The sequence below is a fragment of the Hyperolius riggenbachi genome, chromosome 5 (assembly GCF_040937935.1).
Source record: "Hyperolius riggenbachi isolate aHypRig1 chromosome 5, aHypRig1.pri, whole genome shotgun sequence".
In the NCBI taxonomy this organism is placed as follows: Eukaryota; Metazoa; Chordata; class Amphibia; order Anura; family Hyperoliidae; genus Hyperolius; species Hyperolius riggenbachi.
In genome coordinates this window covers 1,112,153-1,138,950 of record NC_090650.1, presented here as the reverse complement: position 1 = coordinate 1,138,950, position 26,798 = coordinate 1,112,153, and the positions used below count along the sequence as shown (strand labels likewise).

At 48.3% G+C, this 26,798-nt stretch overlaps 1 protein-coding gene across 2 annotated transcripts in view; it reads right to left on the bottom strand.

Annotated features, from left to right (window-relative positions):
- Positions 1-26,798, bottom strand: part of HEPACAM2 (HEPACAM family member 2) — a 229,170-nt gene that overhangs the window by 54,023 nt on the left and 148,349 nt on the right. For both annotated transcript variants that reach the window (XM_068238468.1, XM_068238469.1), the window contains exon 4: positions 18,132-18,428. In XM_068238468.1, the coding sequence (XP_068094569.1) occupies positions 18,132-18,428 (297 nt within the window). The remainder of the gene's footprint in view (positions 1-18,131; positions 18,429-26,798) is intronic.

The window sequence follows — 26,798 nt, the reverse complement described above, 5'->3', positions numbered from 1 at the left end:
CCAGTTCGTGCCAGGTGTCTAGCTTCGATACCCAATAGTTGAAGGGTGCAGATGGATTGTTAGACACAGCTACGCCATCTGACATGTAGTCCTTGACCATCTTCTCCAGGCGATCGGTGTTGGAGGTGGATCTGCACGCTTGCTGTTCAGTGGGCTGCTGCTGCATGGGTGTCAGAAAATTTTCCCACTCCAAGGACACTGCCGATACCATTCCCTTTTGGGCACTAGCTGCGGCTTGTGTTGTTTGCTGCCCTCCTGGTCGTCCTGGGTTTGCGGAAGTCAGTCTGTCGGCGTACAACTGGCTAGAGGAGGGGGAGGATGTCAATCTCCTCTCTAAAGTCTCCACAAGGGCCTGCTGGTATTCTTCCATTTTGACCTGTCTGACTCTTTCTTCAAGCAGTTTTGGAACATTGTGTTTGTACCGTGGATCCAGAAGGGTATATAAACCCAGTAATTGGTGTTGTCCCGAATGCGCACAATGCGTGGGTCGCGTTCAATGCAGTTTAGCATGAATTGAGCCATGTGTGCCAGAGTCCTACCAGAATCCTCATCATCCTCTTGTGAGCGTTGAGATAGTTGTTGTGATGCATCATAGTCGTCACCTTCTTCCTGGTCTGCTTCTGCTGACCATTCGCGCTGAATTGTGGAAGTCCAACGTGCACCGCTCTGGCCCTCGTCAGTGGTGGCAGGAAATTCCTGCTCCAACTCCAGCTGTTCCTCCTCCTCTTCTTCATCATGTGTCAGCTTAGCCAACCTTAAAGCGCGAATGAGATTACTCCCATTATCACACACAACCATGGCCGGTTTCAGGTCCAGCGGTGCCAGCCACAAATCCATCTGTTCCTTTATTCCCCTCCAAATTTCCTCCCCTGTGTGCTGCTTATCCCCAAGGCAGATCAGCTTCAGCAACGCTTGCTGACGCATGCCAACAGCTGTGCTGCACTGCTTCCACGATCCTACTGCTGCTGGTGCTGGGTTAGCGTTTCCGGATGAGGTACAGCTTTGAGATGCGTTGGAGGAGAAGGAGTCAGAGAGGTAGGTGCTGCTGTTATCCAGTGGGAGGGACGGCGGTGCAGGTGTTTGCGGCGTGGGCAACACCCGCGCCGTAGCAGGTGAGGATTCGCTGCCAAGCTCCACAAGGTTCACCCAGTGCGCGGTAAGGGAGATGTATCGACCCTGGCCGAACGCACTCGTCCAGGTGTCAGTGGTGAGGTGAACCTTGCAGGCAACGGCATTCTTCAAGCTTCGGGTTATTTTGCTGACCACGTGCTCATGCAACTCAGGCACTGCAGAGCGCGCAAAGTGGTAGCGGCTGGGAACCACGTAACGTGGGATGGCCACTGACATCATGCCCTTGAAGCTGTTTGTCTCCACCACTCGATATGGCAGCATTTCGCAGGCCAGAAGCTTGGCTATGCTGGCTCTTACTGCCACGGCCCGGGGGTCATTTGCTGGCAATTTCCTCTTGCGCTCAAACATCTCCGAGACAGACAACTGAACCGTAGGGCTGCACAACGAAGGGCTGTTGGTTGTTGTGTTTGATGAACACTGGGAGACCTCAAGAGCACTACTCCGGAAAGTGACAGTGTCAGCGTCATCTGATTTTTTGGAATGTTTTGAACCACGCAATGGCTGGGCTACTGCTGCTGCTGAGGCGGGTCTGGTGGTGAGTCTGGTGAACCCAAGGGAGGCAGTGTTGCTGGTGGTACCCTGTCCTGCCGCGTTTGCCCATAGAGTGGGATGTTTGGATAGCATGTGGCGGCTCATGCTGGTGGTGGAGAGGTTGTTAATACTTTTCCCCCTGCTCAGGCGGGTCTTGCACACCTTGCAAATCGCCATGGTAACATCCTCAGTGCAGTCTTCAAAGAAAGGCCAGACTTTGGAGCACCTGCCTTGCTGGCGATTTCTGTTTGCGCCTCTTTTGCCTCTCACTTGAACTTCCACGCTTGTGGTGCCTGAAATTGCGCGCCGCCTACCTTGTGGCACAAGGCGAACTCGTGCAGCAGTGGGTTCTTCAACAGACTCATCTGTGCTGCTGCTACGACGGTGATGTTCTCGTTCACAAACAAAATCTGGGTCTATGTCCACATTGTCCATACCCTCCTCTTCCATCTCCTCAAACTCGTCATATGTCATTGTGGGGGGCCGCCGCCGTGGAGTACAGCTCCCCAGCACAACCGTCAGGGGAAACACCTCTTCCCTTGCCCCTCCCTCTTTCACCGGATTTCTTCCTCATTTCACTTATCCTTACAGTACTGTAATGATCGCTGCTGCAGCAGCTATTGCTGGAAGTAGTAGTGCTGCAGCTCAGGCAGTTCTGATCTATTTCCATGCAAGCTGCATAGATTTGTCTGTCTTTCCCTGCTGTCAGCTTGTGACTGATTATCATTCACCTGTGTGGGAATCTGCATGTCTGCTCCCATTGGATGACCTCAGTATAAAGATCTGCTTCCTGCAGGGTTTCCTTGGGTTTTCATAGCTTCAGCTTAAGCCTGCCTTGCTGTCGCTTTAGCCCCCGATCGTGTTTCTTGTTATAAAGATACTTTGCTGGTCTTTGCATCATATGTTGGTTCATTGCCAATATATATGCATACCAGCACGTTTATTATTTTCCTTGTATTCGTGTTACGTTTGATACATCAGTGTCGCTGATGTATACGTACACGAACTGTTTATATCCTGTGTGCAGTTAGTCAGCTTTTCAGCACGTTTTGGTAGGTTGCGCGTACCGTGACCACCCGTGCTGAGGTAGTTACCCTGCTCCTGGTTCTGTTTGTGGATTGCGTTCATCTCTGCGAAGAGATAACGAATCCTTCTGAATCCTGTTCTGTTGCTGTTTGTGGATTGCGTTCATCTCTGCGAAGAGATAACGAATCCTTCTGAATCCTGTCCTGTTACTGTTTGTGGATTGCGTTCATCTCTGCGAAGAGATAGCGAATCCTTCTGAGTCCTGTTCCCTGTATTACTCCAGTCCTAGTCAGCGTTCCTGCTTATGTCATATATCGGTTCATTGCCGATATATACATATGTTAGTCAGAAGTTACAAATAGTTTCATTGATAGCTGTAATTGTAATACGCTAGGAAAACATACTTATTGTATATTTATCTGTGTTACGTTCATCTATCTTGATCCTGCTATTTCCTGACTATCCTGTCCTGTCTTTGTGAGGCACGCCATCGCTGCAACGCATTGGCTGCCTCATTCCAGTCTGTCTTGTTGTGGACGCTTGCTGTCGCTAAGTAGCGGCTGGCTAGCAAGCGTTCATTCTGTCTACCTGTCCTGATCTCCTCAGTTCTGGTTTATGAGCTCAGCGCTACCTTGCGCTGAGACGTTATCGTGAAAGTATTGTTTGTGGCTGTCGGATCTGCACCGGCTCTGTGCGCCGCAATCTCCTATTGGAGTCAGTCCTCCCCTCCACTACACTAGGGATATCCTGATTCCTTGTGCTAGTGTGTGTACCTCCTCCACGTCAGCTCATGCGTTGCATGCTGACTGTGGAGAATACACCACCAAGCCTTACATTATGAAAACCCCATTACCAATCCCCATTGTGGGGGGGATTCCCAGAAAGTATGACACTGTTAATTATGGTTCCTGTTCCTTTAAGAAATTTGAAGAACTTAGCTCTGAAACAGAAAATGAGTTTTTCTCTGAATGTGCCAGGTTCCTGACCAATCCTGATCTCCAAGCGACTCCTGTTTCAACCTGGGCACTCCAACTAAGTTATATTTTGTTTAAAGGGGAATTATTCCAGTGGGCATTTGATGTTCTCAATCATTCCGATTTGAAAGAGAGACCACTGGAATTTCTAGCGTTTGTGATCCATAACTGGTTGCGCATAGATCCATTGCCTTTTCCTCTTAATGAACTCCTGGCAGCAGGCCAATCAGCTGCTCCTTCAATTGCTTGCAAAAATGTTCAGCAAGCAGAAAGTGTTACTGATAATTTTCCTGCAGCCTTGAATAAATCACCAAACGCAGCAGGGTCTAAGGCCAAACGCAAACGCAAACGTTATAAGAAACGTGTCCGATCTGCAGAGTCGTTATCCTTAGCGACTGAGACCTATAATGAGATTCTGCCATTAACAGATAATGAAATGCAATTGTCTTTCAGGGGAGTTAAATGGACTTATGAAACTACTAATGAACTTTCCTCCCTAGCTAGGGAAAATAAAGATTTTTGTTTAAAAGAATTATCTGAGTATGATTATGAGGAGATATTACAGAGTATTGAACAAATCAACTTATTTGTGAAGCAAGGAAAGTTTGCATACACTACAGTTCAGCACTTGCTACAGGTATTGGAGATTCTTAGGAATAAGGAATCTGCCAATCACCTGCTAATTAACCCAATACATGTCCCTGCCACATCTGCAAACTGTGATCAGCCGGAATGTTTTGCTGTTAAGTATGCTTGGGATCCTCCATTCGAGAAGGGAGAGATGGAAGCTCTGGTCTGTGAATGGAAGAATGATTCAAGCTCATTTTGTCAATTTTACAGTGCAAAAAGTGAAATGGTATTGAATGCATGCATTAAGTCAGCCTATAACCTAATAGAGACTGGTGTGTGTGGGTATGACTGTGTGGCTCCTTTGATTGATGTGTGGGAACTGATTTTGGATGATTTTTATGTGACTCCGAATTCGCAAATATGGCGTTCTGACCCGCCTGCTTCAGCACCTTTCGCTGATTCAGCAGGTGATTCGGAGCTCTTTTTGTGTGAAATTGAAGTTCCTGCAATTCCACCCTGTACCATGGATAACTCAGTGTTACTTACCAGTAAAACAGAAGCCACTGATACATTCTTAACCTTGCCCTGCGCAAATTTCTCAGCAGAGAATCCAGTGGTCCTGCTGACTTCCGAGTCCAGCCTAGCCAGTACTCATGACTCTTTGTTCAGTGAAACAGACACCAGAAAAATCTTGCCTGCCTCTGCAAACACTTCTGCAGAAATTACCTGTATTAATAAAGTTCAACTCCTGTCTGATCCAGCAGATGCCAATAGATGCACTACATCAGTTTCCGAGTCCCAGCAATCCTGTCTAGGCACCTCAGAACCCCAGCATCTGAATTTTCCAATTTTACAAATGAATGGTGATTCAGATGCGCAAACATTGTGTCTTGATCTTCCTGTTTCTACACCTCGCTCTAGTTTCGTGAATAGCTCAGAGCATCTGCTCTGTGAACCTGAAATCGCAGAATTATTACCTTGTTCAGAAAATGTTCCAATAAATTTGCCCTGTACCATGAATTGTGCAGTAGATCTCTCCAATGAAACTCAGGTCACAGAATCATTATGCTGTCCAGCAGGTGCTTCCATGGTTTTGCCCTGCAATATGGACTGTTCAGTGATCCTGTCCAGTGAAGCTGTGGTCGCAGAGTCTTATGCTTCACCCAGTACTTTGGATATTTCAAACCCTCTAGCAGAAGGGTCTGAGGCACTGCTTACCTCAGTTGGTGTTGCAGTAATATTCACTTGTCTAGCAGCTGTTTTGGAATTACAGTCTGCTCTAATAAAACTTGATGAATTTCTGCCCAGCAAAGCAGAAGCCATTGAAATATTGTCCTCGTCAGCAAGTGTGTTAGATACCTTGCCCTGTACACAGTCTGATTTAACCAATGTTGAGTCCCTCTCCAGTGTTGTAACAGCCGAGGAACTCCAGCCCTGTCCTCTGAATGTTTCAGAAGTCTTGCCCTGTAACATGGATAATTCTGATTCTCTGGTCAAAATAATAGAAATCTCAGAATTTCAGTCCGGTCTGATGAGTGTTCCTGAAACCCAGCCCTGTATCCTGAAAGATTCTGGTTCTCTGGCCGCTGTGGCAGAGGTTCCAGAGTTCCCTTCCTGTCCAGGGAATTCCTCAGTTTTGCCTAGTCCAGTGGGGGCTGCTGCAATACTGACTTGTTCTGCAGCGCCTCATGAGCTCCAATCCAGTGTATTAGATGAGTCTCTGTCCAGTCCAGAGGTAGTTGTGGAGTCCCTATCTGGTTCAGTGCATACATCAGAAGATTTGTCCTGTCTTGTTAGTGCCCCTGAATCTGATTTGTTACTGACTTTGCTGGAATCAGCGACATCTAAGTCTGATCCAGCATTCTCGTGTAAAAGTCCAGTAGTTGCGAAGTTTAGTCATGATGATTTTTTTTTGGCCAGTCCTGGTTTTGGTCCTGTCTTGGCTGACCCTGAGGCTCACAGTTCCTTGACATGCCCAGAGGTTTCTCTTGTGCCAGTGTGCCCAGATGTTCTTTGTGTGCCAGAATGCCCAAGTGTGTTTAAGGTGTTAGCGTGCTCTGATGCTTCCTTAGTGGGAACATGTTCTGATGTTGCCAGTCTGCCTGCATGCCCAGAGATGGTTCTGGTCCCTGAAAGCCCTGATATTGATGTTTGTCCTTGTGGCCCTGACTCGGGAATTGCATACAGTGAAAAATGGCGTGGGGAAAAAATGGCGCACGGAGCCGCCGATAAATCATTAAAAACGCTATTTATCGTTTTGATGGGGAATACATCAAAACGATAAATAGTGTTTTAATGATTTATCGTAATTAAAAATGTTATTTAATTGCTGGGCCAGTGGACACAATGTAGCTGCTGGGAGAGTCTGATTTTGATGGGACATGGTGGTAGATGAGCGCAGACAGGGCGGCCAGGCAGCATTTCCACAGCACACAATTGTCCCATCACTCACCGCTGCCGCACAGCACTGGGCTTCGGCTTCTGACACACATGAGAGGAGTGCAGCCAGGTACTGCACAGAGCGCTGGGGAAGCCGTGGCTGGAGAAGTGCAGCAGAACTGCACAGAAGAGGAGTAGTAACACGCCGCTGGAGGTCCAGTACACCGGGCTCCGGAGGAGAACGTCTTCCCAGCGCCCGCTGCCACCCAGACCAGAGGAGCATCCAGCGGGAGTGTAAGCACCGCACACAGCGCTGTGGAGGAGGCAGTCTGCAGGTAGGAGGGGAGCACAGTCCATGCCCACAGCGCCTGGAACAGGAAAAATTGATATTTTCTGGTGCACCATTGAAAAGCACTGTAAACGTAATTTACCGTTTTGAAGTGCCCTGCGCTATAATTCCCCCCCTGCACTTAAATAGAGGCTGTGCGCCACAATGTTGCACTTCAAAACGGTAAATTATGTTTACCATGCTTTTTAATGGTGCGCCAGAAAGTTTCCGTTGCTGTGTGCGCCATTTTTTCCTGCTGCGTCGGGAATTGCCCTAGGTTCCATAGGGGTTCTTGATAGTTCTCCATGTGAGCCTAAGGGGCATTCTGACCTATGGGGATCTCTTGGGAGCTTCAAGGTGTTCTGGGAGGTCTCTGAGAAAACTTGTCCTGGTGCCTTGGACTGGTTCAACAGTGGGTTTTGTGTTGGTAAAGACAGTACCGGTGGGCATTGCAAAGGCTTTGGCGTTTCTGAACGGTTCCTGGAAGGCGGTGGGTATCGCTCAGGGAATTTCGGAGGGCTTTCTTCTGGAAATCATGGTTCTGATGGGTGTCACACTGGGGCTTGTAGTACTGATGGGCATGGTTCTGTAGGTTCTGGTTCTGATGGGTCCAGTCTTGTGGGGACTGATTCTGGAATTCGGTCTTGCCGGGCTGTCCCGGTCATCATGAATTATCAGTCGGACTGTTTTGTTGGGAATTTCAGTTTTGAAAAGCGTCTGGAATCCGCTTTTAAGGGCGGGGGTACTGTAATGATCGCTGCTGCAGCAGCTATTGCTGGAAGTAGTAGTGCTGCAGCTCAGGCAGTTCTGATCTATTTCCATGCAAGCTGCATAGATTTGTCTGTCTTTCCCTGCTGTCAGCTTGTGACTGATTATCATTCACCTGTGTGGGAATCTGCATGTCTGCTCCCATTGGATGACCTCAGTATAAAGATCTGCTTCCTGCAGGGTTTCCTTGGGTTTTCATAGCTTCAGCTTAAGCCTGCCTTGCTGTCGCTTTAGCCCCCGATCGTGTTTCTTGTTATAAAGATACTTTGCTGGTCTTTGCATCATATGTTGGTTCATTGCCAATATATATGCATACCAGCACGTTTATTATTTTCCTTGTATTCGTGTTACGTTTGATACATCAGTGTCGCTGATGTATACGTACACGAACTGTTTATATCCTGTGTGCAGTTAGTCAGCTTTTCAGCACGTTTTGGTAGGTTGCGCGTACCGTGACCACCCGTGCTGAGGTAGTTACCCTGCTCCTGGTTCTGTTTGTGGATTGCGTTCATCTCTGCGAAGAGATAACGAATCCTTCTGAATCCTGTTCTGTTGCTGTTTGTGGATTGCGTTCATCTCTGCGAAGAGATAACGAATCCTTCTGAATCCTGTTCTGTTACTGTTTGTGGATTGCGTTCATCTCTGCGAAGAGATAACGAATCCTTCGGAATCCTGTTCTGTTACCGTTTGTGGATTGCGTTCATCTCTGCGAAGAGATAGCGAATCCTTCTGAGTCCTGTTCCCTGTATTACTCCAGTCCTAGTCAGCGTTCCTGCTTATGTCATATATCGGTTCATTGCCGATATATACATACTGTATGTTAGTCAGAAGTTACAAATAGTTTCATTGATAGCTGTAATTGTAATACGCTAGGAAAACATACTTATTGTATATTTATCTGTGTTACGTTCATCTATCTCGATCCTGCTATTTCCTGACTTTCCTGTCCTGTCTTTGTGAGGCACGCCATCGCTGCAACGCATTGGCTGCCTCATTCCAGTCTGTCTCGTTGTGGACGCTTGCTGTCGCTAAGTAGCGGCTGGCTAGCAAGCGTTCATTCTGTCTACCTGTCCTGATCTCCTCAGTTCTGGTTTATGAGCTCAGCGCTACCTTGCGCTGAGACGTTATCGTGAAAGTATTGTTTGTGGCTGTCGGATCTGCACCGGCTCTGTGCGCCACAATCTCCTATTGGAGTCAGTCCTCCCCTCCACTACACTAGGGATATCCTGTTTCCGTGTGCTAGTGTGTGTACCTCCTCCACGTCAGCTCATGCATTGCATGCTGACTGTGGAGAATACACCACCAAGCCTTACAAGTACACGCTGACTGGCAGCAGTACAGTGGCAGTACAGAAATGCTATACAGTGGTGGGTGAGCGGTGTACCACTATTGCCAGCAGCGACACAGAGCACAATGCTATACAGTGGCGGGTGAGCGGTGTACTACTGTTCCCAGCAGACACAGAGTGGCAGTAAACACAATGCTATATAGTCTGCTATATAGTCACCCCGAACGGGGTGATGTTCTGCAGCACCCGAACAGTGGCGAACACTGTTCGCCCAACACTACTGGGAACGCAGATTTTAGTACCTAAACACACGATACAACATGTTTTCCGGGGTCGGACTCTGAGGCACATACAGATGGTCCCGATCATCATCCTCATCATACAACTCTTCTCCTGAGTCTGACCCACCCACCACCTCTGCCACCCCAACATCCCCAGACACAGTCACAGACCCCTCATCGTCCTCAACATTAACTTGGGATGCTGGCCTGAGCCCGACCTCCTCCTCCACATCAGGCCCCATCATCTCCTCAATGGCAGCCCTCATTAATCGCTCTGGCGCCGGACCGATGGACACAACGTTCTCCTCCGGGGAGGGCTGCTGCTGACCACTGGCTGCTGGGGTGGATGTTATAGCTTGCGTGGGGCGTTGGCTGTTGCTGTTGTTGGGAGTGCTGCTCACAGCGGAGGTCTCTGAGGAACTCATGGTGAGCTCATATAGTGGTTGACGGTGAGTGGAGTATTACTGATCCCAGCAATATACACACTGACTGGCAGAGTACGCAATGCTATATAGTCTGGCTGAGCCGTGTACACAGAGTGGCAGTGAACAATGCTATATAGTCTGGCTGAGCGGTGTACACAGAGTGGCAGTACACACAATGCTATATAGTCTGGCTGAGCCATGTACACAGAGTGGCAGTAAACAATGCTATATAGTCTGGCTGAGCCGTGTACACAGAGTGGCAGTGAACAATGCTATATAGTCTGGCTGAGCGTGTACACACAGTGGCAGTAAACAATGCTATATAGTCTGGCTGAGCGGTGTACACAGAGTGGCAGTACACACAATGCTATATAGTCTGGCTGAGCGGTGTACACACAGTGGCAGTAAACAATGCTATATAGTCTGGCTGAGCGGTGTACACACAGTGGCAGTACACACAATGCTATATAGTCTGGCTGAGCGGTGTACACAGAGTGGCAGTACACACAATGCTATATGGTCTGGCTGAGCGGTGTACACACAGTGGCAGTAAACAATGCTATATAGTCTGGCTGAGCGGTGTACACAGAGTGACAGTACACACAATGCTATATAGTCTGGCTGAGCGGTGTACACACAGTGGCAGTACACAATGCTATATAGTCTGGCTGAGCCGTGTACACACAGTGGCAGTAAACAATGTTATATATAGCGTGGCTGAGCGAGGTACACAGTGGCAGTACACACAATGCTATATAGTCTGGCTGAGCCATGTACACAGAGTGGCAGTAAACAATGCTATATAGTCTGGCTGAGCCGTGTACACAGAGTGGCAGTGAACAATGCTATATAGTCTGGCTGAGCGTGTACACACAGTGGCAGTAAACAATGCTATATAGTCTGGCTGAGCGGTGTACACACAGTGGCAGTACACAATGCTATATAGTCTGGCTGAGCGGTGTACACAGAGTGGCAGTACACACAATGCTATATAGTCTGGCTGAGCGGTGTACACACAGTGGCAGTAAACAATGCTATATAGTCTGGCTGAGCGGTGTACACACAGTGGCAGTACACACAATGCTATATAGTCTGGCTGAGCGGTGTACACAGAGTGGCAGTACACACAATGCTATATGGTCTGGCTGAGCGGTGTACACACAGTGGCAGTAAACAATGCTATATAGTCTGGCTGAGCGGTGTACACAGAGTGACAGTACACACAATGCTATATAGTCTGGCTGAGCGGTGTACACACAGTGGCAGTACACAATGCTATATAGTCTGGCTGAGCCGTGTACACACAGTGGCAGTAAACAATGTTATATATAGCGTGGCTGAGCGAGGTACACAGTGGCAGTACACACAATGCTATATAGTCTGGCTGAGTGAGCGGTGTACTACTGTTCCCAGCAGCGACACACAATGACTGGGGGGACCCTGGCTAGCGTGGCTGGAGCGCGAACTACCCTGCCTGCCTACCCAAAGCTAAACCCACAGACAAATGGCGGAGATATGACGTGGTTCGGGTATTTATTTACACGAACCACGTGACCGTTCGGCCAATCAAAGCGCGTTCGGGGTCCGAACCACGTGACCCGTTCGGCCAATCACAGCGCTAGCCGAACGTTCGGGGAACGTTCGGCCATGCGCTCTTAGTTCGGCCATGTGGCCGAACGGTTTGGCCGAGCACCATCAGGTGTTCGGCCGAACTCGAACATCACCCGAACAGGGTGATGTTCTGCAGAACCCGAACAGTGGCGAACACTGTTCGCCCAACACTATACTGAACAAGTACACAGCAAGTAGAAAATGTAATTTAAAAACAAAACGTAAGCTTTTTAAGAATGCCATGGAATGTTGAGAAGGAAGTCACACATTACCTGACATCACTGAGTGAGGAAGAGCAATCTCGCCATGTTGCGCAGTAGTCCAGCATGGCCGTCACTACACAAACAGCTGTTTGCGGTGCGTTACACAGTGAGTTTGGTGTGTCAGTGTGAAGCAGTACCTTAATTACACTCCCTGATTGATGTATACACATGCAAGATGTTTGAAAGCACGTTAGGCCTGCAATTTAGCATTCAATGTGATTTCTGCCCTTAAAACGCTGCTTTGCGTCACATCCAGATTTTTCCCCGGGACTTTTGGCATGTATCCCACTCCGCCATGCCCCCCTCCAGGTGTTAGACCCCTTGAAACATCTTTTCCATCACTTTTGTGGCCAGCATAATTTTTTCCATTTTTCAAAGTTCGCCTCCCCATTGAAGTCTATTGCGGTTCGCGAACTTTTCCGCGAACCGAACCTTCCGCGGAAGTTCGCGAACCCGGTTCGCGAACCGAAAATCGGAGGTTTGCGACATCTCTAATGGAGGGCAAGTCTGCCATTCATTCAACTGTGTGAAACTTTTGATGGTACTTTCTCAGTACCATGGTGACTGACCAGGGGTAATGGCCGGGGAATTCTGGTTCGATTCCGGTGGGGAGTGGGAGCCTAAGAAATGGCTACCACCACCACACATCCAAGGAAGGCAGCAGGCATGGCATGCATGTCCCGAGGTAGTGACCAAATATAACAATACAGGAGGACTTTTGAGGGCTTGCTGTATTTGAAATGTATTAACTGTAAATCCTTTAACGAGAATCTGTTATGGCGGATATTGATGACCACTTGCCACAACAGCTAGGTATATGCACTGCAGTGATGAGGTGGGTTCACTCAACACAAAAGGTAGTAAACAAAAATAACAATACAGGAGGACTGTGAGGCCCTGCTGTATTTGAAATGAATTAACTTTAAATCCTTTAATGAGGATGTTATGGCGGACATTGATGACCACTTGCCACAACAGCTAGGTATATGCAGTGATCAGGTGGATGCACTCAACACAACAGCTAGGTATATGCAGTAATGGGTATTACAATGTGCAGCTCCCTGTCACACACACAGGTGGTCACTGAATGTGCTGGGCCTGGCAGTGGCACACACAGTATGAATTAGCAAGGCTGTCTACGCAACTCAAGTGTCAGTGGGACACACAGAAAAAAAAATAGATCACAAGAACAGGATTAGCTCTCAAAAGAGCTGTTGTCTGGTGCTATTTTAGCAATAACAATCAGCCAGGAGCAAGCTAACAAGCCTATAACAGCCTAACTAATCTTTCCCTATGAGAGAGTCTACCAGTAGCTGTCCCTTCACTAAGTAATGCAGACACACGAGTGAGTGTAATGGCCGGCGGAGCCTGCCTTATATAAGGGGGGTGGGGCTCCAGGAGGGAGTGTAGCCTGATTGGCTACAATGTGCCTGCTGACTGTGATGTAGAGGGTCAAAGTTGACCCTAATGGTGCACTATGGAGGCGAACGGAACTTCCGCAAAAGTTTGCCTTCGCTTACGAACGCGAACCAACGAAAGTTCGCCTGGAACCGTTCACAGGCAAAACGTTCGGGCCATCTCTAGTGAGAAATACAAAAATGATGTGGGGTGACTGGGGTCCCCCCTCCCGAGCCTCTTTAACCCTTGTCCCCATGCAGGCTGGGACAGAATGCGGAGTCCGGCCCACATGGGGCTTTGCACCCTTTTTACATTTCCCACACTCTGAACAAAAAAAAATTGGTACAAAAAATAGGTAAAGTCTCCAAGGATCCTTCCAGCCATTTTGCAGCTGTATATTGATGCCTGGCAAAAGGGTTGTCACTTCCAAGGGACTTCCAGGGGGTCAGTGCGCACTGAGTAAAAAAAAAAAAAATCAAAAAGACCGTATAGTTTGGGAGAGAATTGATTTTAAAGCTACGATAGGAAAAAAGTATACCTTTAAATGCGGTAAATGACAGATAATGTAGCAGCCTAACGGCAGTGTAAATTTACATATATCAAAAGAAAGAGCAATACACTTCATGCCAGGCTTTCCAGGTGGTCAGTTCCCCCGAGGAAGTGGCAATGGTTTGGCCAGAGATGGCTATACAGCCGTAATATGGCTACACAAGGATCCCTGGCAACTTTACCTGTTTTTTTGGTACACTTTTTTTTGTTTTGTTCAGAGTGTGGGAAATAAAAAAAACAACAACAAAAAAACCCCTTGTCCCCCATGCAGGCTGGGATAACCAGAATGCGGAGCCCCGGCCATGTGGTGCTTCGCATCCTGAGCTATACCAGCCCGCATGGTCCATGGTATGGGAGGGGGGGGGCTCCGGGGGAGAGGGGCGGCCAAGCCTCCCCCTCTCCCCCCGAGCCCTTGTCCAATCTATGGACAAGGGGCTCTTCTCCACCTCCGGTGCCCCAGGAGGGGGTGGGGTGGGGGCCAATGATGCATGGGGGGTTCATGGTAGCATCTGGGAGTCCCCTTTAACCTCCTTAGCGGTAACCCCGTGTGTGACACGGGGTAAGCCGCCGGAGGGTGCCGCTCAGGCCCTGCTGGGCCGATTTAAATAATTTTTTTTTTGCTGGACGCAGCTAGCACTTTGCTAGCTGCGCCAGCACCCGATCGCCGCCGCCGCGCGCCCGATCGCTGCTATCCGGTGCGGCGCGCGCCCCCCCCCCCCCAGACCCCGTGCGCTGCCTGGCCAATCAGTGTCAGGCAGCGCCGAGGGTTGGATCCGGAGTCCCAATGACGTCCCGACGTCGCTGACGTCATCCCGCCCCGTCGCCATGGCGACGGGGGAAGCCCTCCAGGAAATCCCGTTCTTTGAAGAGGGCGGGGGGATGCCGCTGAGCAGCGGCTATCATGTAGCGAGCCCTGGGCTCGCTACATGATTTAAAAAAAAAAAAAAAAAAAAATTTAAAAAAACTGCTGCGCTGCCCCCTGGCGGTATTTTTCATACCGCCAAGGGGGTTAAGAAGGGGACCCTGAAATACCAGCCCCCACCAGGAGAAATAAGTATAGGGGTACAAGTATAAGGTCACATTGAGTCACTAGGCCGGGATAGAGGCTGCACTGTGTCACCAGGCCGGGATAGAGGCTGCATTGTGTCACCAGGCTGGCATAGAGGCTGAACGGTGTCACCAGGCCGGGATAGAGGCTGCACTGTGTCACCAGGCCGGGATAGAGGCTGCACTGTGTCACTAGGCTGGGATAGAGGCTGCATGGTGTCACCAGGCTGGGATAGAGGCTGCACTGTGTCACCAGGCCGGGATAGAGGCTGCACTGTGTCACTAGGCTGGGATAGAGGCTGCATGGTGTCACCAGGCTGGGATAGAGGCTGCACTGTGTCACCAGGCCGGGATAGAGGCTGCATGGTGTCACCAGGCTGGGATAGAGGCTGCACTGTGTCACCAGGCCGGGATAGAGGCTGCATGGTGTCACCAGGCCGGGATAGAGGCTGCATTGTGTCACTAGGCTGGGATAGAGGCTGCATGGTGTCACCAGTCTGGGATAGAGGCTGAACGGTGTCACCAGGCCGGGATAGAGGCTGAACGGTGTCACCAGGCCGGGATAGAGGCTGCACGGTGTCACCAGGCCGGGATAGAGGCTGCACCCGGTCTCTATCCCTCTGTACTGCCACCTGCGTGGTGACATTGTTCAGCTGTCACTCAGCCTCGGGCTCTGATGACACAATGCTGTGCCGATGTTACTGTGTCAATGTCAGCAAACAGCTCTGCCGCCTGTGTTTGCTGTAATAATAAATGAGTGAGCTCGCTAATCCCAGCAGACCGGTCTGATCACACCGCCACACTGTCACACTGGGAAGAGCTCCGAGCATTGCTGACATATTGTGACATGACATGAAAAACATACGACTTCCAAGGGACCGAGTGCAAAATGCCAGATATATGGAGGTGGCGGAATATGGAGAAAATCTCCCAAAACACAGCAACTTCACCTAGAAAGAAACGCAAGATAAACTTAAACACAAACACACACACCACACACACACACACACACACACTGTGCACCACACACACACACACACACACACACACACACACACACCACTCTCACACACACACACACCACTCACACCCACACACACTATACACACACACACACACACACACACTATACACACACACACCACTCACACACACACACACACACCACTCACACCCACACACACCACTCACACACCCACACACACCACTCACACACCCACACACACCACTCACACACCCACACACCACTCACACACACACCACTCACCCACACACACACCACTCACACACACACACACACACACCATACACACACACACACACTGTACACACACACACACACTGTGCACTACACACACACACACACACACACACACACACACACACCACTCACACACACACCACTCACACACACACCACTCACACACACACACACACACCACACACCACACACACACTGTGCACTACACACACACACACACACACACACACACACACACACACACCTCACACACCACTCACACACCACACACACACCACACACACACCACACACACCACACACACACACCACTACTGAATATGCAAAATATCTCTTTTCGCCCCTGTAAGCCAGACAAGCATCCAGAACCGCTGGTGTATAGCAAGCCTATAGCTTTAAATATTACACAGCCACACCTACCCCACATGTAGACAGCTTGTCTTCAAGACTGTATATCCATGTTGTGAGCAGTTAGACTGCAGCAACTCAAAACATGCCTCTCTTTGGCTAAGCTATACTGGGGCACGTATACCTGGCTAACCTATACTAAGGCACCTATACCTGGCTAACCTATACTAAGGCACCTATACCTAGCTAATCTATACCTGGCTAAGCTATACTAGGCCACCTATACCGAGATAACCTATACTGGGGCACCTATACCTAGCTAATCTATGTCACAGAAGAGCCGTGAGACCAGGAAACCAATCGGTTACCTGAACCGATTGTCGTTGTGTTGCCAGATCAAGATTTTATGACTAGGGGGTCTTCTTTTGGAAATCTAGCTTTCATAGCTGCTAGAGGAAGTCTTTTCATGAAGCCCTTTTGTCTCTGACTGTCCCAAGGTTTGTTTAATCAGCAAGGAACAAAGGATTTCCTGTCACAGGCAGATCACAGCTAAGTGTGAGCCTGTCATATGAAAAAGGATACCATTTGGTGAACCCCAGCAAACTGAGCCTTCCACACAGCAGGGCTCAGACTCAGCGGAGCCATGTTGCCAGCATAGAAATACATGGGGCTTGATTCACAAAGCGGTGATAACTCAGTTATCACGCCTAAAAGACTTTAGGCGTGATAAGCCGTGCAATGCTGAGTTATCACCGATTTTTGCTGCTGTTCGCGCGAAGCTCCTGCGCGCAAACGCACAGGCGTGCGCTCAAAGTCCCATAGGGTTCAATGGGCGCTGCGCGCGAGTTGCTTCTTATCATGCCTAAAGTGAGTTTAGGCGTAATAAGGGGCTTTTCACAGGCGTGCAACCACTTTGCACCGCTTTGTGAATCAAGCCCATGGAGTTTATGATTTTTAGCCTACCGTTCATATGAGAGGTATTAAAGTTATCTCATTCTGCTGGTCCGGATCTGGTGAATATTTTAATATTAAATTGAGGCCACTGACATACCCAGAACCCGCGGTATTCCGCTACTTCGTAACCAGGCATGTAAAAGCACCCACGTTTGATGTCATATGAACTGTCATATTCTGAGGAATATGAATCCGTGACTGTTCTGTGTGTGCGGGAAGCATAAGCTTTATTTGGTGGGCACCAGAAACCCACCCAGAAGGTTAACCGCACCCTGTCCAGCCCCTGGGCTTACTCTGAGACCCCACCCAAAAATGTGGATTATTCAAAAGTGTTTGCCAGCGACTCTTCCTTTATTCCTCCAAATTCCATCTTCATGGGAGCCTGCCGCTTCTTTGAGGAAGAGTAATGGCCATCTTGTCTGAAATTTGGCTCCTGTCACATCAGACGCTAGAGCGAGGAGTACGCGGTGGAACGCACGGAAGGTATGTATCTGCCAGAAGTGACATCAGACGCTAGAGCGAGGAGTACGCGGTGGAACGCACGGAAGGTATGTATCTGCCCCCCGCTGCCCGCCCCGCACAGTGCACTAACTTAAGCTGGAGGGGAGCGCAGAGGGGAGAGCCCCGAGGTGAGGGGGGGGGGGGGGGGGACCGTCCCCTTCTCCCCGCCGACTGTGGCCATGGCTTTCCCCTCATGCTGCATCCCCTCCAGCCCCCCCAAAATGGCCCTGAGTGGGCCCCCGAACAGTACAGCTGTGCTCGGCTGAGTTGGACCCGAAACCGAACACGCTGATATTCGGGGAATAACAAACAGTGGCTAACACTGTTCGATCAACACTACACCACATCTCAGTGACTCTGTGTAGAACATCAAATCTCACTGGCTGGAGAGTAAAACATCTCAGAGAATCTTTGTAAATACTGTAATGGAATTATTTGAAGTTTGTGTGAAATGGGACCCGAGTTCTTCCATCCCTGTTCTATTATAAAGATCTCCTACCTATGGGTGTGATGATGACGGTGAACTGCATCTCCTCCCCTCGGCCGGTGATGTTGTTGTAGGCCCGGCACAGGTAGTCCACAGTCTTGTGCCGCACTTTGCCGGAGAGCAGTTTGAAGTAAGGCCCGTAGTTGATGATCTCGGTGGAATTGTTGCCGCGTTGGATCCATGCACACGTATTGGGAGGATTAGAGTCAGCTGAACAATCAAAGCGAACCGATTCTCCAGTATCGATGGTGAAGACCTCACCGACCTTCAGTCCCTTATCGGAAAACACTCGCAGGCCGTACGGTCCATCTGACAAGACAGAGATCATACAGAAATCACATATCCCATATTATCTGCAGTAACAGAACACACCTCATAGAGTGACATGTAATCTATTATTACTGCCAAATGTCAGGAGGAAGCCACCCAGTGTCAGGAGGAAGTCACCCAATGTCAGGAGGAAGCCACCCAATGTCAGGAGTAAGTCACCCAATGTCAGGAGGAAGCCACCCAATGTCAGAAGGAAGCCAAACATTGTCAGGAGGAAGCCACCCAATGTCAGAAGGAAATCACCCAATGTCAGGAGGAAGCCACAAAATGTCAGGAGGAAGCCACAAAATGTCAGGAGGAAGCCACCCAACATCAGGAGGAAGTCACCCAATGTCAGTAGGAAGTCACCCAATGTCAGTAGGAAGTCACCCAATGTCAGGAGGAAGCCACCCAATGTCAGGAGGAAGCCACCCAATGTCAGGAGGAAGCCACCCAGTGTCAGGAGGAAGTCACCCAATGTCAGGAGGAAGCCACCCAGTGTCAGGAGGAAGCAACCCAATGTCAGGAGGAAGCCACCCAGTGTCAGGAGGAAGTCACCCAATGTCAGGAGGAAGCCACCCAATGTCAGGAGGAAGCCACCCAATGTCAGGAGGAAGCCACCCAATGTCAGGAGGAAGCCACCCAATGTCAGGAGGAAGCCATGTCAGGAGTCAGGAGGAAGCCACCCAATGTCAGGAGGAAGCCACCCAATGTCAGAAGGAAGCCACCCAATGTCAGGAGGAAGCCACCCAATGTCAGGAGGAAGCCATGTCAGGAGGAAGCCACCCAATGTCAGGAGGAAGCCATGTCAGGAGTCAGGAGGAAGCCACCCAATGTCAGAAGGAAATCACCCAATGTCAGGAGGAAGCCACAAAATGTCAGGAGGAAGCCACCCAACATCAGGAGGAAGTCACCCAATGTCAGTAGGAAGTCACCCAATGTCAGGAGGAAGCCACCCAATGTCAGGAGGAAGCCACAAAATGTCAGGAGGAAGCTACCCAATGTCAGGAGGAAGCCATGTCAGGAGGAAGCCAACCAATGTCAGGGGGAAGTCACCCAATGTCAGGAGGAAGTCACCCAATGTCAGGGGGAAGCCAACCAATGTCAGGGGGAAGTCACCCAATGTCAGGAGGAAGTCACCCAATGTCAGGAGGAAGCCAACCAATGTCAAGGGGGAAGTCACCCAATGTCAGGAGGAAGTCACCCAATGTCAGAAGGAAGCCACCCAATGTCAGGAGGAAGCCACAAAATGTCGGGAGGAAGCCACCCAACATCAGGAGTAAGTCACTCAATGTCAGAAGGAAGTCACCCAATGTCAGTAGGAAGTCACCCAATGTCAGGGGGAAGTCACCCATTGTCAAGAGGAAGTCACCCATTGTCAAGAGGAAGTCACCCAATGTCAGGAGGAAGCCACCCAATGTCAGGAGGAAGCCACCCAATGTCAGGAGGAAGCCACAAAATGTCAGGAGGAAGCCATCCAACATCAGGAGGAAGTTACCCAATGTCAGAAGGAAGTCACCCAATGTCAGTAGGAAGTCACCCATTGTCAGAAGGAAGTCACCCAATGTCAGGGGGAAGCCACCCAATGTCAGGAGGAAGTCACCCAATGTCAGGAGGAAGTCACCCAATGTCAGGAGGAAGTCACCCAATGTCAGGAGGAAGCTACCCATTGTCAAGAGGAAGCAACCCAATATCAGGAGAAAGCCAACCAATGTCAGGGGGAAGCAACCCAATATCAGGAGAAAGCCACTCAACGTCAGGAGGAAGCAACCCAATATTTATTTATTGTAGTTATAGCGCCAACATATTACGCAGCGCTGGACATTAGTTAAGGTTACAGGCAATATTTAGGGGTGACATACAGCAATATGACAATACAGGAATACAAGAAAGTCCAGATCACACAGCACAGTACGAGTACAAGGTAATGCTTAGTCACTGGATGGAGCATGGAGATCACACAGCACAGTATGAGTACAAGGTAATGCTTAGTCACTGGATGGAGCATGGAGATCACACAGCACAGTATGAGTACAAGGTAATGCTTAGTCACTGGAGGGGAGCATGGAGATCACACAGCACAGTATGAGTACAAGGTAATGCTTAGTCACTGGATGGGAGCATGGAGATCACACAGCACAGTATGAGTACAAGGTAATGCTTAGTCACTGGATGGAGCATGGAGATCACACAGCACAGTATGAGTACAAGGTAATGCTTAGTCACTGGATGGGAGCATGGAGATCACACAGCACAGTATGAGTACAGGGTAATGCTTAGTCACTGGAGGGGAGCATGGAGATCACACAGCACAGTATGAGTACAAGGTAATGCTTAGTCACTGGATGGAGCATGGGGATCACACAGCACAGTATGAGTACAAGGTAATGCTTAGTCACTGGAGGGGAGCATGGAGATCACACAGCACAGTATGAGTACAAGGTAATGCTTAGTCACTGGAGGGGAGCATGGAGATCACACAGCACAGTATGAGTACAAGGTAATGCTTAGTCACTGGATGGAGCATGGAGATCACACAGCACAGTATGAGTACAAGGTAATGCTTAGTCACTGGAGGGGAGCATGGAGGTCACACAGCACAGTATGAGTACAAGGTAATGCTTAGTCACTGGATGGAGCATGGAGATCACACAGCACAGTATGAGTACAAGGTAATGCTTAGTCACTGGATGGAGCATGGAGATCACACAGCACAGTATGAGTACAAGGTAATGCTTAGTCACTGGATGGGAGCATGGAGATCACACAGCACAGTATGAGTACAGGGTAATGCTTAGTCACTGGAGGGGAGCATGGAGATCACACAGCACAGTATGAGTACAAGGTAATGCTTAGTCACTGGATGGAGCATGGGGATCACACAGCACAGTATGAGTACAAGGTAATGCTTAGTCACTGGAGGGGAGCATGGAGATCACACAGCACAGTAGGAGTACAAGGTAATGCTTAGTCACTGGAGGGGAGCATGGAGATCACACAGCACAGTATGAGTACAAGGTAATGCTTAGTCACTGGATGGAGCATGGAGATCACACAGCACAGTATGAGTACAAGGTAATGCTTAGTCACTGGAGGGGAGCATGGAGGTCACACAGCACAGTATGAGTACAAGGTAATGCTTAGTCACTGGATGGAGCATGGAGATCACACAGCACAGTATGAGTACAAGGTAATGCTTAGTCACTGGATGGGAGCATGGAGATCACACAGCACAGTATGAGTACCAGGTAATGCTTAGTCACTGGATGGAGCATGGAGATCACACAGCACAGTATGAGTACAAGGTAATGCTTAGTCACTGGATGGAGCATGGAGATCACACAGCACAGTACGAGTACAAGGTAATGCTTAGTCACTGGAGGGGAGCATGGAGATCACGCAGCACAGTATGAGTACAAGGTAATGCTTAGTCAGTCACTGGAGGGGAGCATGGAGATCACACAGCACAGTATGAGTACAAGGTAATGCTTAGTCACTGGATGGAGCATGGAGATCACACAGCACAGTATGAGTACAAGGTAATGCTTAGTCACTGGATGGGAGCATGGAGATTAGGCAAGTCCAGGTCACTCAGATCCATAGGATGACTGTGCATTAATGGAGGTGCATGATCAGGTAGGACACAAAAGGAAGAGGACCCTGCCCAAAGGCTTACAATCTAAAGGGAGAGGAAGGGACATGAAGGGTAGGGGGCCAACGGTCAGCTGCGGGTTTAGAGTAATAGTGAGGGGGGGGGGGGGTAGGCCAGAGTGATCAGGTGAGTTTTTAGGGCCTTCTTGAAGATGTTACATAGTTATTTTGGTTGAAAAAAGACATACATCCATCGAGTTCAACCAGTATATGTTGAAGGAGGGGGCTGCCCTAATGGGGGGAGGTAGGGAGTTCCATAGTGTTGGAGAATCTCTTGAGAAGTCCTGGAGGCATGCATGTGGGACTGGGTAATGCGGGGGGCGGTCAGGCGAAGTTCATTGGAGGAGTGGAGTGAGCGGCTAGGTGTGTACCTCTGAGTGAGATCAGAAATGTAGGTTGGACAGGTTTTGTGGACAGATTTGTAAGTAAGACACAGTATCTTGAATCTGATTCTAGACTGGATAGGAAGCCAGTGGAGGGATTCACGGAGGGGAGCCGCCCTGGTGGAGCGATGAAGGTAGTAGATGGACTGTAGCGGGGCTATTTGGGTCATAGGGAGACCAGATGGGCGTTGCAATAGTCAAGGCGGGATATTATGAGGGCATGGATGAGGAGTTTGGTGGTGGCAGAGGTCAGGAAAGGGTGGATCTTGCAGATGTTACGAAGGTGGAAGTTGCAGGAATTTGTGAGGTTTTGGATGTGGGGAGTGTCACACGCCCCCTAGTGGCTGGACTGCACAATGCCTTCCAATCAGTTGCAGCACACAGACCATGCTATCTGTGGTCGCAATCAGTGCACAGAAACCGCTGGAATTTTGGCAGCAGACTGACCAGAGGGAGGCGTGTGATCTATTAAACACTAAATGCTAGGCTGCCACCATCTCTGTTACCATGGGACAGAGAATCCCACTGACTGGCTGACTCTAGACCTGCAAATAAAACGGTTAAACACACTATTTTATCTAGCTATCAACAATAGTAGCGACTCTTCAGAAGCTAGAGTTCAGTTTGTGCGGCTGAATAGCAGAGGTAGCTGAACAAATAAATGACTTTTAGTTTTTTATTATAAATGCAATATAAATATTTAATATATACAGAAAATCATTAAAATTAACAATTATAGAGACATTAGTAGTGCAGTATGAAAATGAAGATGGCAGAAAATACATATACTTAAAGTGAACCTTAACCACTTCACAACTGAGGAGTTTTACCCCTTCAGCATCCGAGTAATTTTCTCCTTTCAGCGCTCCTTACATTCATTCGCCTATAACTTTATCATTACTTATCACAATAAAATGAACTATATCTTGTTTTTTTCACCACCAATTAGGCTTTCTTGAGGTGGGACACTATGCCAAGAATTATTTTATTCTAAATGTGTTTTAATGGGAAAATAGAAAAACATTTGGAAAAAAAACATTATTTTTCAGTTTTCCGCCATTATAGTTTTTAAATAATGCATGCTACTATAATTAAAATCCATGTAACTTATATCTCCATTTGTCCCAGTTATTACACCGTTTAAATTATGTCCCTATCACAATGTTTGGCACCAATATTTTATTTGCAGATAAAGGTGCATTTTTTTCAGTTTTGCGTCCATCCCTATTTACAAGCCCATAATTTATAAAGTAACAGTGTTATACCCTCTTGACATAAATATTTAAAGATTTCAGTCCCTAAGGTAACTATTTAAGTTTTTTTTTATTGTAATTTTTTTTAATTTTTTTAATATTTAAAAAAAAAAAAATATTGGTAACAATTGGGGAGTGTGGGAGTTAATTAGTTAAAATAAATAGTGAAAATAATGTATTTGTATGTGAAAAAAATGTTTGGGTGTAGTATTACTTTTTGGCCACAAGATGGAAGGACGCTTGCAGAAAGGGAGGCTGGGAGTTTTCTCACAATAATCTCGCTGCTTCTCGGAGAAGCATGCTGATCATTGCGGGGGCAGAGATCAACGAACGGGAATGGATTTTCCCGTTCATTGATCTCCGGGCGAGCAGGCAGCGGCGTGCACGATCGCGGGAGTGCGCGCACGTGCGAGCGGGAGCGTGGACAGCGGTGGCGGTGGTGGCGGGGGGTGCGTATATCTACGCTCCGGGTGGCGAACTGAAGTCCAAAGGAGCGTAGATATATTGTACCCGGGAGGCGAAGTGGTTAAGTCTCCTAAAAAAAAATGAGTTTTACTCACCTGTGGCTTCCCTCAGCCCCCTGCAGCCGATCGGTGCCCTCGCCGTGTCTCTGCGATGCTCACTTCCCCGCCAGCGACCACTTCCGGTTTCGCCGTCAGGACCCGACAGGCATGGGAACGCGAGTGATTATTCGCGTTCACAGCCACAATATCGCCCCCTATGCTGCTATTGTGGCCTCCTTGCCGCAATAGCAGCATAGGCGGCGATATTGTGGCTGGGAACAGGTACCTTTGACTCAGCTACTATTGAACCGGGTACCCTTGAACTGGGCACATTCAACCCACCTCCCCCTGGTGCTCCCCCAAGTGTATAAAGTACCTGGTGGTGGGTGGAGAGTCCGTCTCCTTCCGTGAGCGACAAGGCGGTCGTGGCAGGTTCATAGTAGGACACAAGCTTGCCCAAATCAGTCCCCAACAACACAGGGACTGGGAGATCCTTCATAACCCCAACAACCCTTTCTTGAACCCCCACCCCCCCAGTCGAGCTTCACTCTCGCGTGGGCTATGTGTAAAAGGGTGCCCTCTACTCCAGTTAGGGCAAGGGATCAGTTGGTAAAGAAAAAGTGACTGGGTCTCCACCTGGATTTTATGCAAATGCTTAATTTATTGTCCCATAGCCAAAGATAAAACACACGACGTTTCGGCCTGTGGCCTTTATCAAGTGTAACACACAATGAGCAAATGCTCTCAAATAAATATCACCTCATATTATAAAACACACCCCTAGGGGCGGGCACATACTTAAATAGAGGGTATTAAAGTGACAGTACATCAATAAGCACAGATTACAAGAAACATCTTAAATTACATTCCTCATTTAATCCATAGGGCACTAGAGTTTCTAATCTATTGATCCATCTCATCTGCTCTCCCTTCTTAGGAGTATTGTCTCATTATCCATCCCTTCTCCTGCTGTGACTTTTTCCAACATGCACCACCGTAACTCGTTCACCACATGGCCGCATTCAAAATAGTGTCTACCTATAGGGGAATCAAAATTCTTTTCAGGATCATCAAAATATTTTCTATATAACCTTATATCACTACGGTGTTCATTAATCCTTACTCTGACAGGTCTACTCGTTTGTCCCACATAGCCGAACCCACAGGGGCACTTCAAAAAATAAACCACATTTGAAGTTACACAAGAAAAATTTCCATTAAGTTTGATTTCCGAGCCCCTCCTGGGATGTGCTATAAAGTCTCCCTTAATGATACTTGAACAATTTTGACAACTGAGGCAAGGGAATGTACCTTTCTTTTTTTGGCAAAAACGTAACCATCTGCTTTGGATTTCTTCTTAGATCTGATCTCACCAGCATATCCCGAATGCTTTTGCCTTTTTTATACACAAACCTTGGGGGCGATTGGAAAACCCTAGACAATAGTGGATCAGTTTCAATTAATGACCAATTGTCTAGTATACTTTTCCGCACCAATTGGGCGTGATTATCAAACGTGGAGATAAATTGTATCTCTCCCTTTCTTTCTACTCTCTGTTTTCTCTGTCTTAGGGTTTTTCTCTCCATTCCCTCCACCTCCTGGGCTATGCTCATCACTTCCCTTCTCTGATACCCCCTTGATGTAAAATTTTTCACCAATCTGGAAGCCTGTGCACAATAGGCCTCATCAGTGGATGTTATCCATCTAGCTCTTATGAATTGATTTTTAGGGAGACCCTTTATAAGGGGACGGGGGTGACAGCTGCTGGCTAATATGGCATTATTCCTATCAGTGCTTTTTCTAAACAAATTTGTATGGAAATGCCTTCCATCAAGCATGATGTCTACATCCAAAAAGTGCAAATTCTGTGGATGGAAATCCAATGTGAACTTAATGGTTTCATGGCAGAGATTCAATGTCCGAAAAAATTCTCTCAAACTTTCCTCAGGGCCTGTCCAACAAAAGAATAAATCATCGATAAAACGGCAGTATCCTTTACCAAATCGCTTAAAAATCTCATTATCAAAAATGAATCTTAGTTCAAAATCCGCCATGAAAACATTAGCCAGCGTCGGGGCATACGGTGCCCCCATTGGAACTCCCCTGATCTGTAGGAAAAAATCCTTCTGTACCCTGAAATAATTGGACTTCAAACAAAGTGCCAGCAGTTCATACACAAACATTTTGTTAATCTTAGTGTTCTGTAAAGACTCCATGGCTGTCCAAATGGATCCCAGCGCCTCCTCATGAGGAATGTTTGTGTATAAACTGGTGACATCTAAACTCACCAGGTACCTGACATCCCTGGCCTCAATGTCTTCCAAATAATTAAAAAAATGGGTGGTATCCTGCAAACAGTATTTGTTCATCTTTACAATCGGCTGTAAGACACTGTCAATATAGATCCCTAATGGTTCAACCAAAGAATTCACTGCAGACACGACAGGTCTCCCTGGCGGGTGTGCAGGATCCTTATGGATTTTTGGTAGCGTGTACATCACGGGTACCCTGAATTCATCCTTTAACCACTTGCCGACCGCACGCTTATACCGTGCGTCGGCAAAGTGGCAGCTGCAGGAC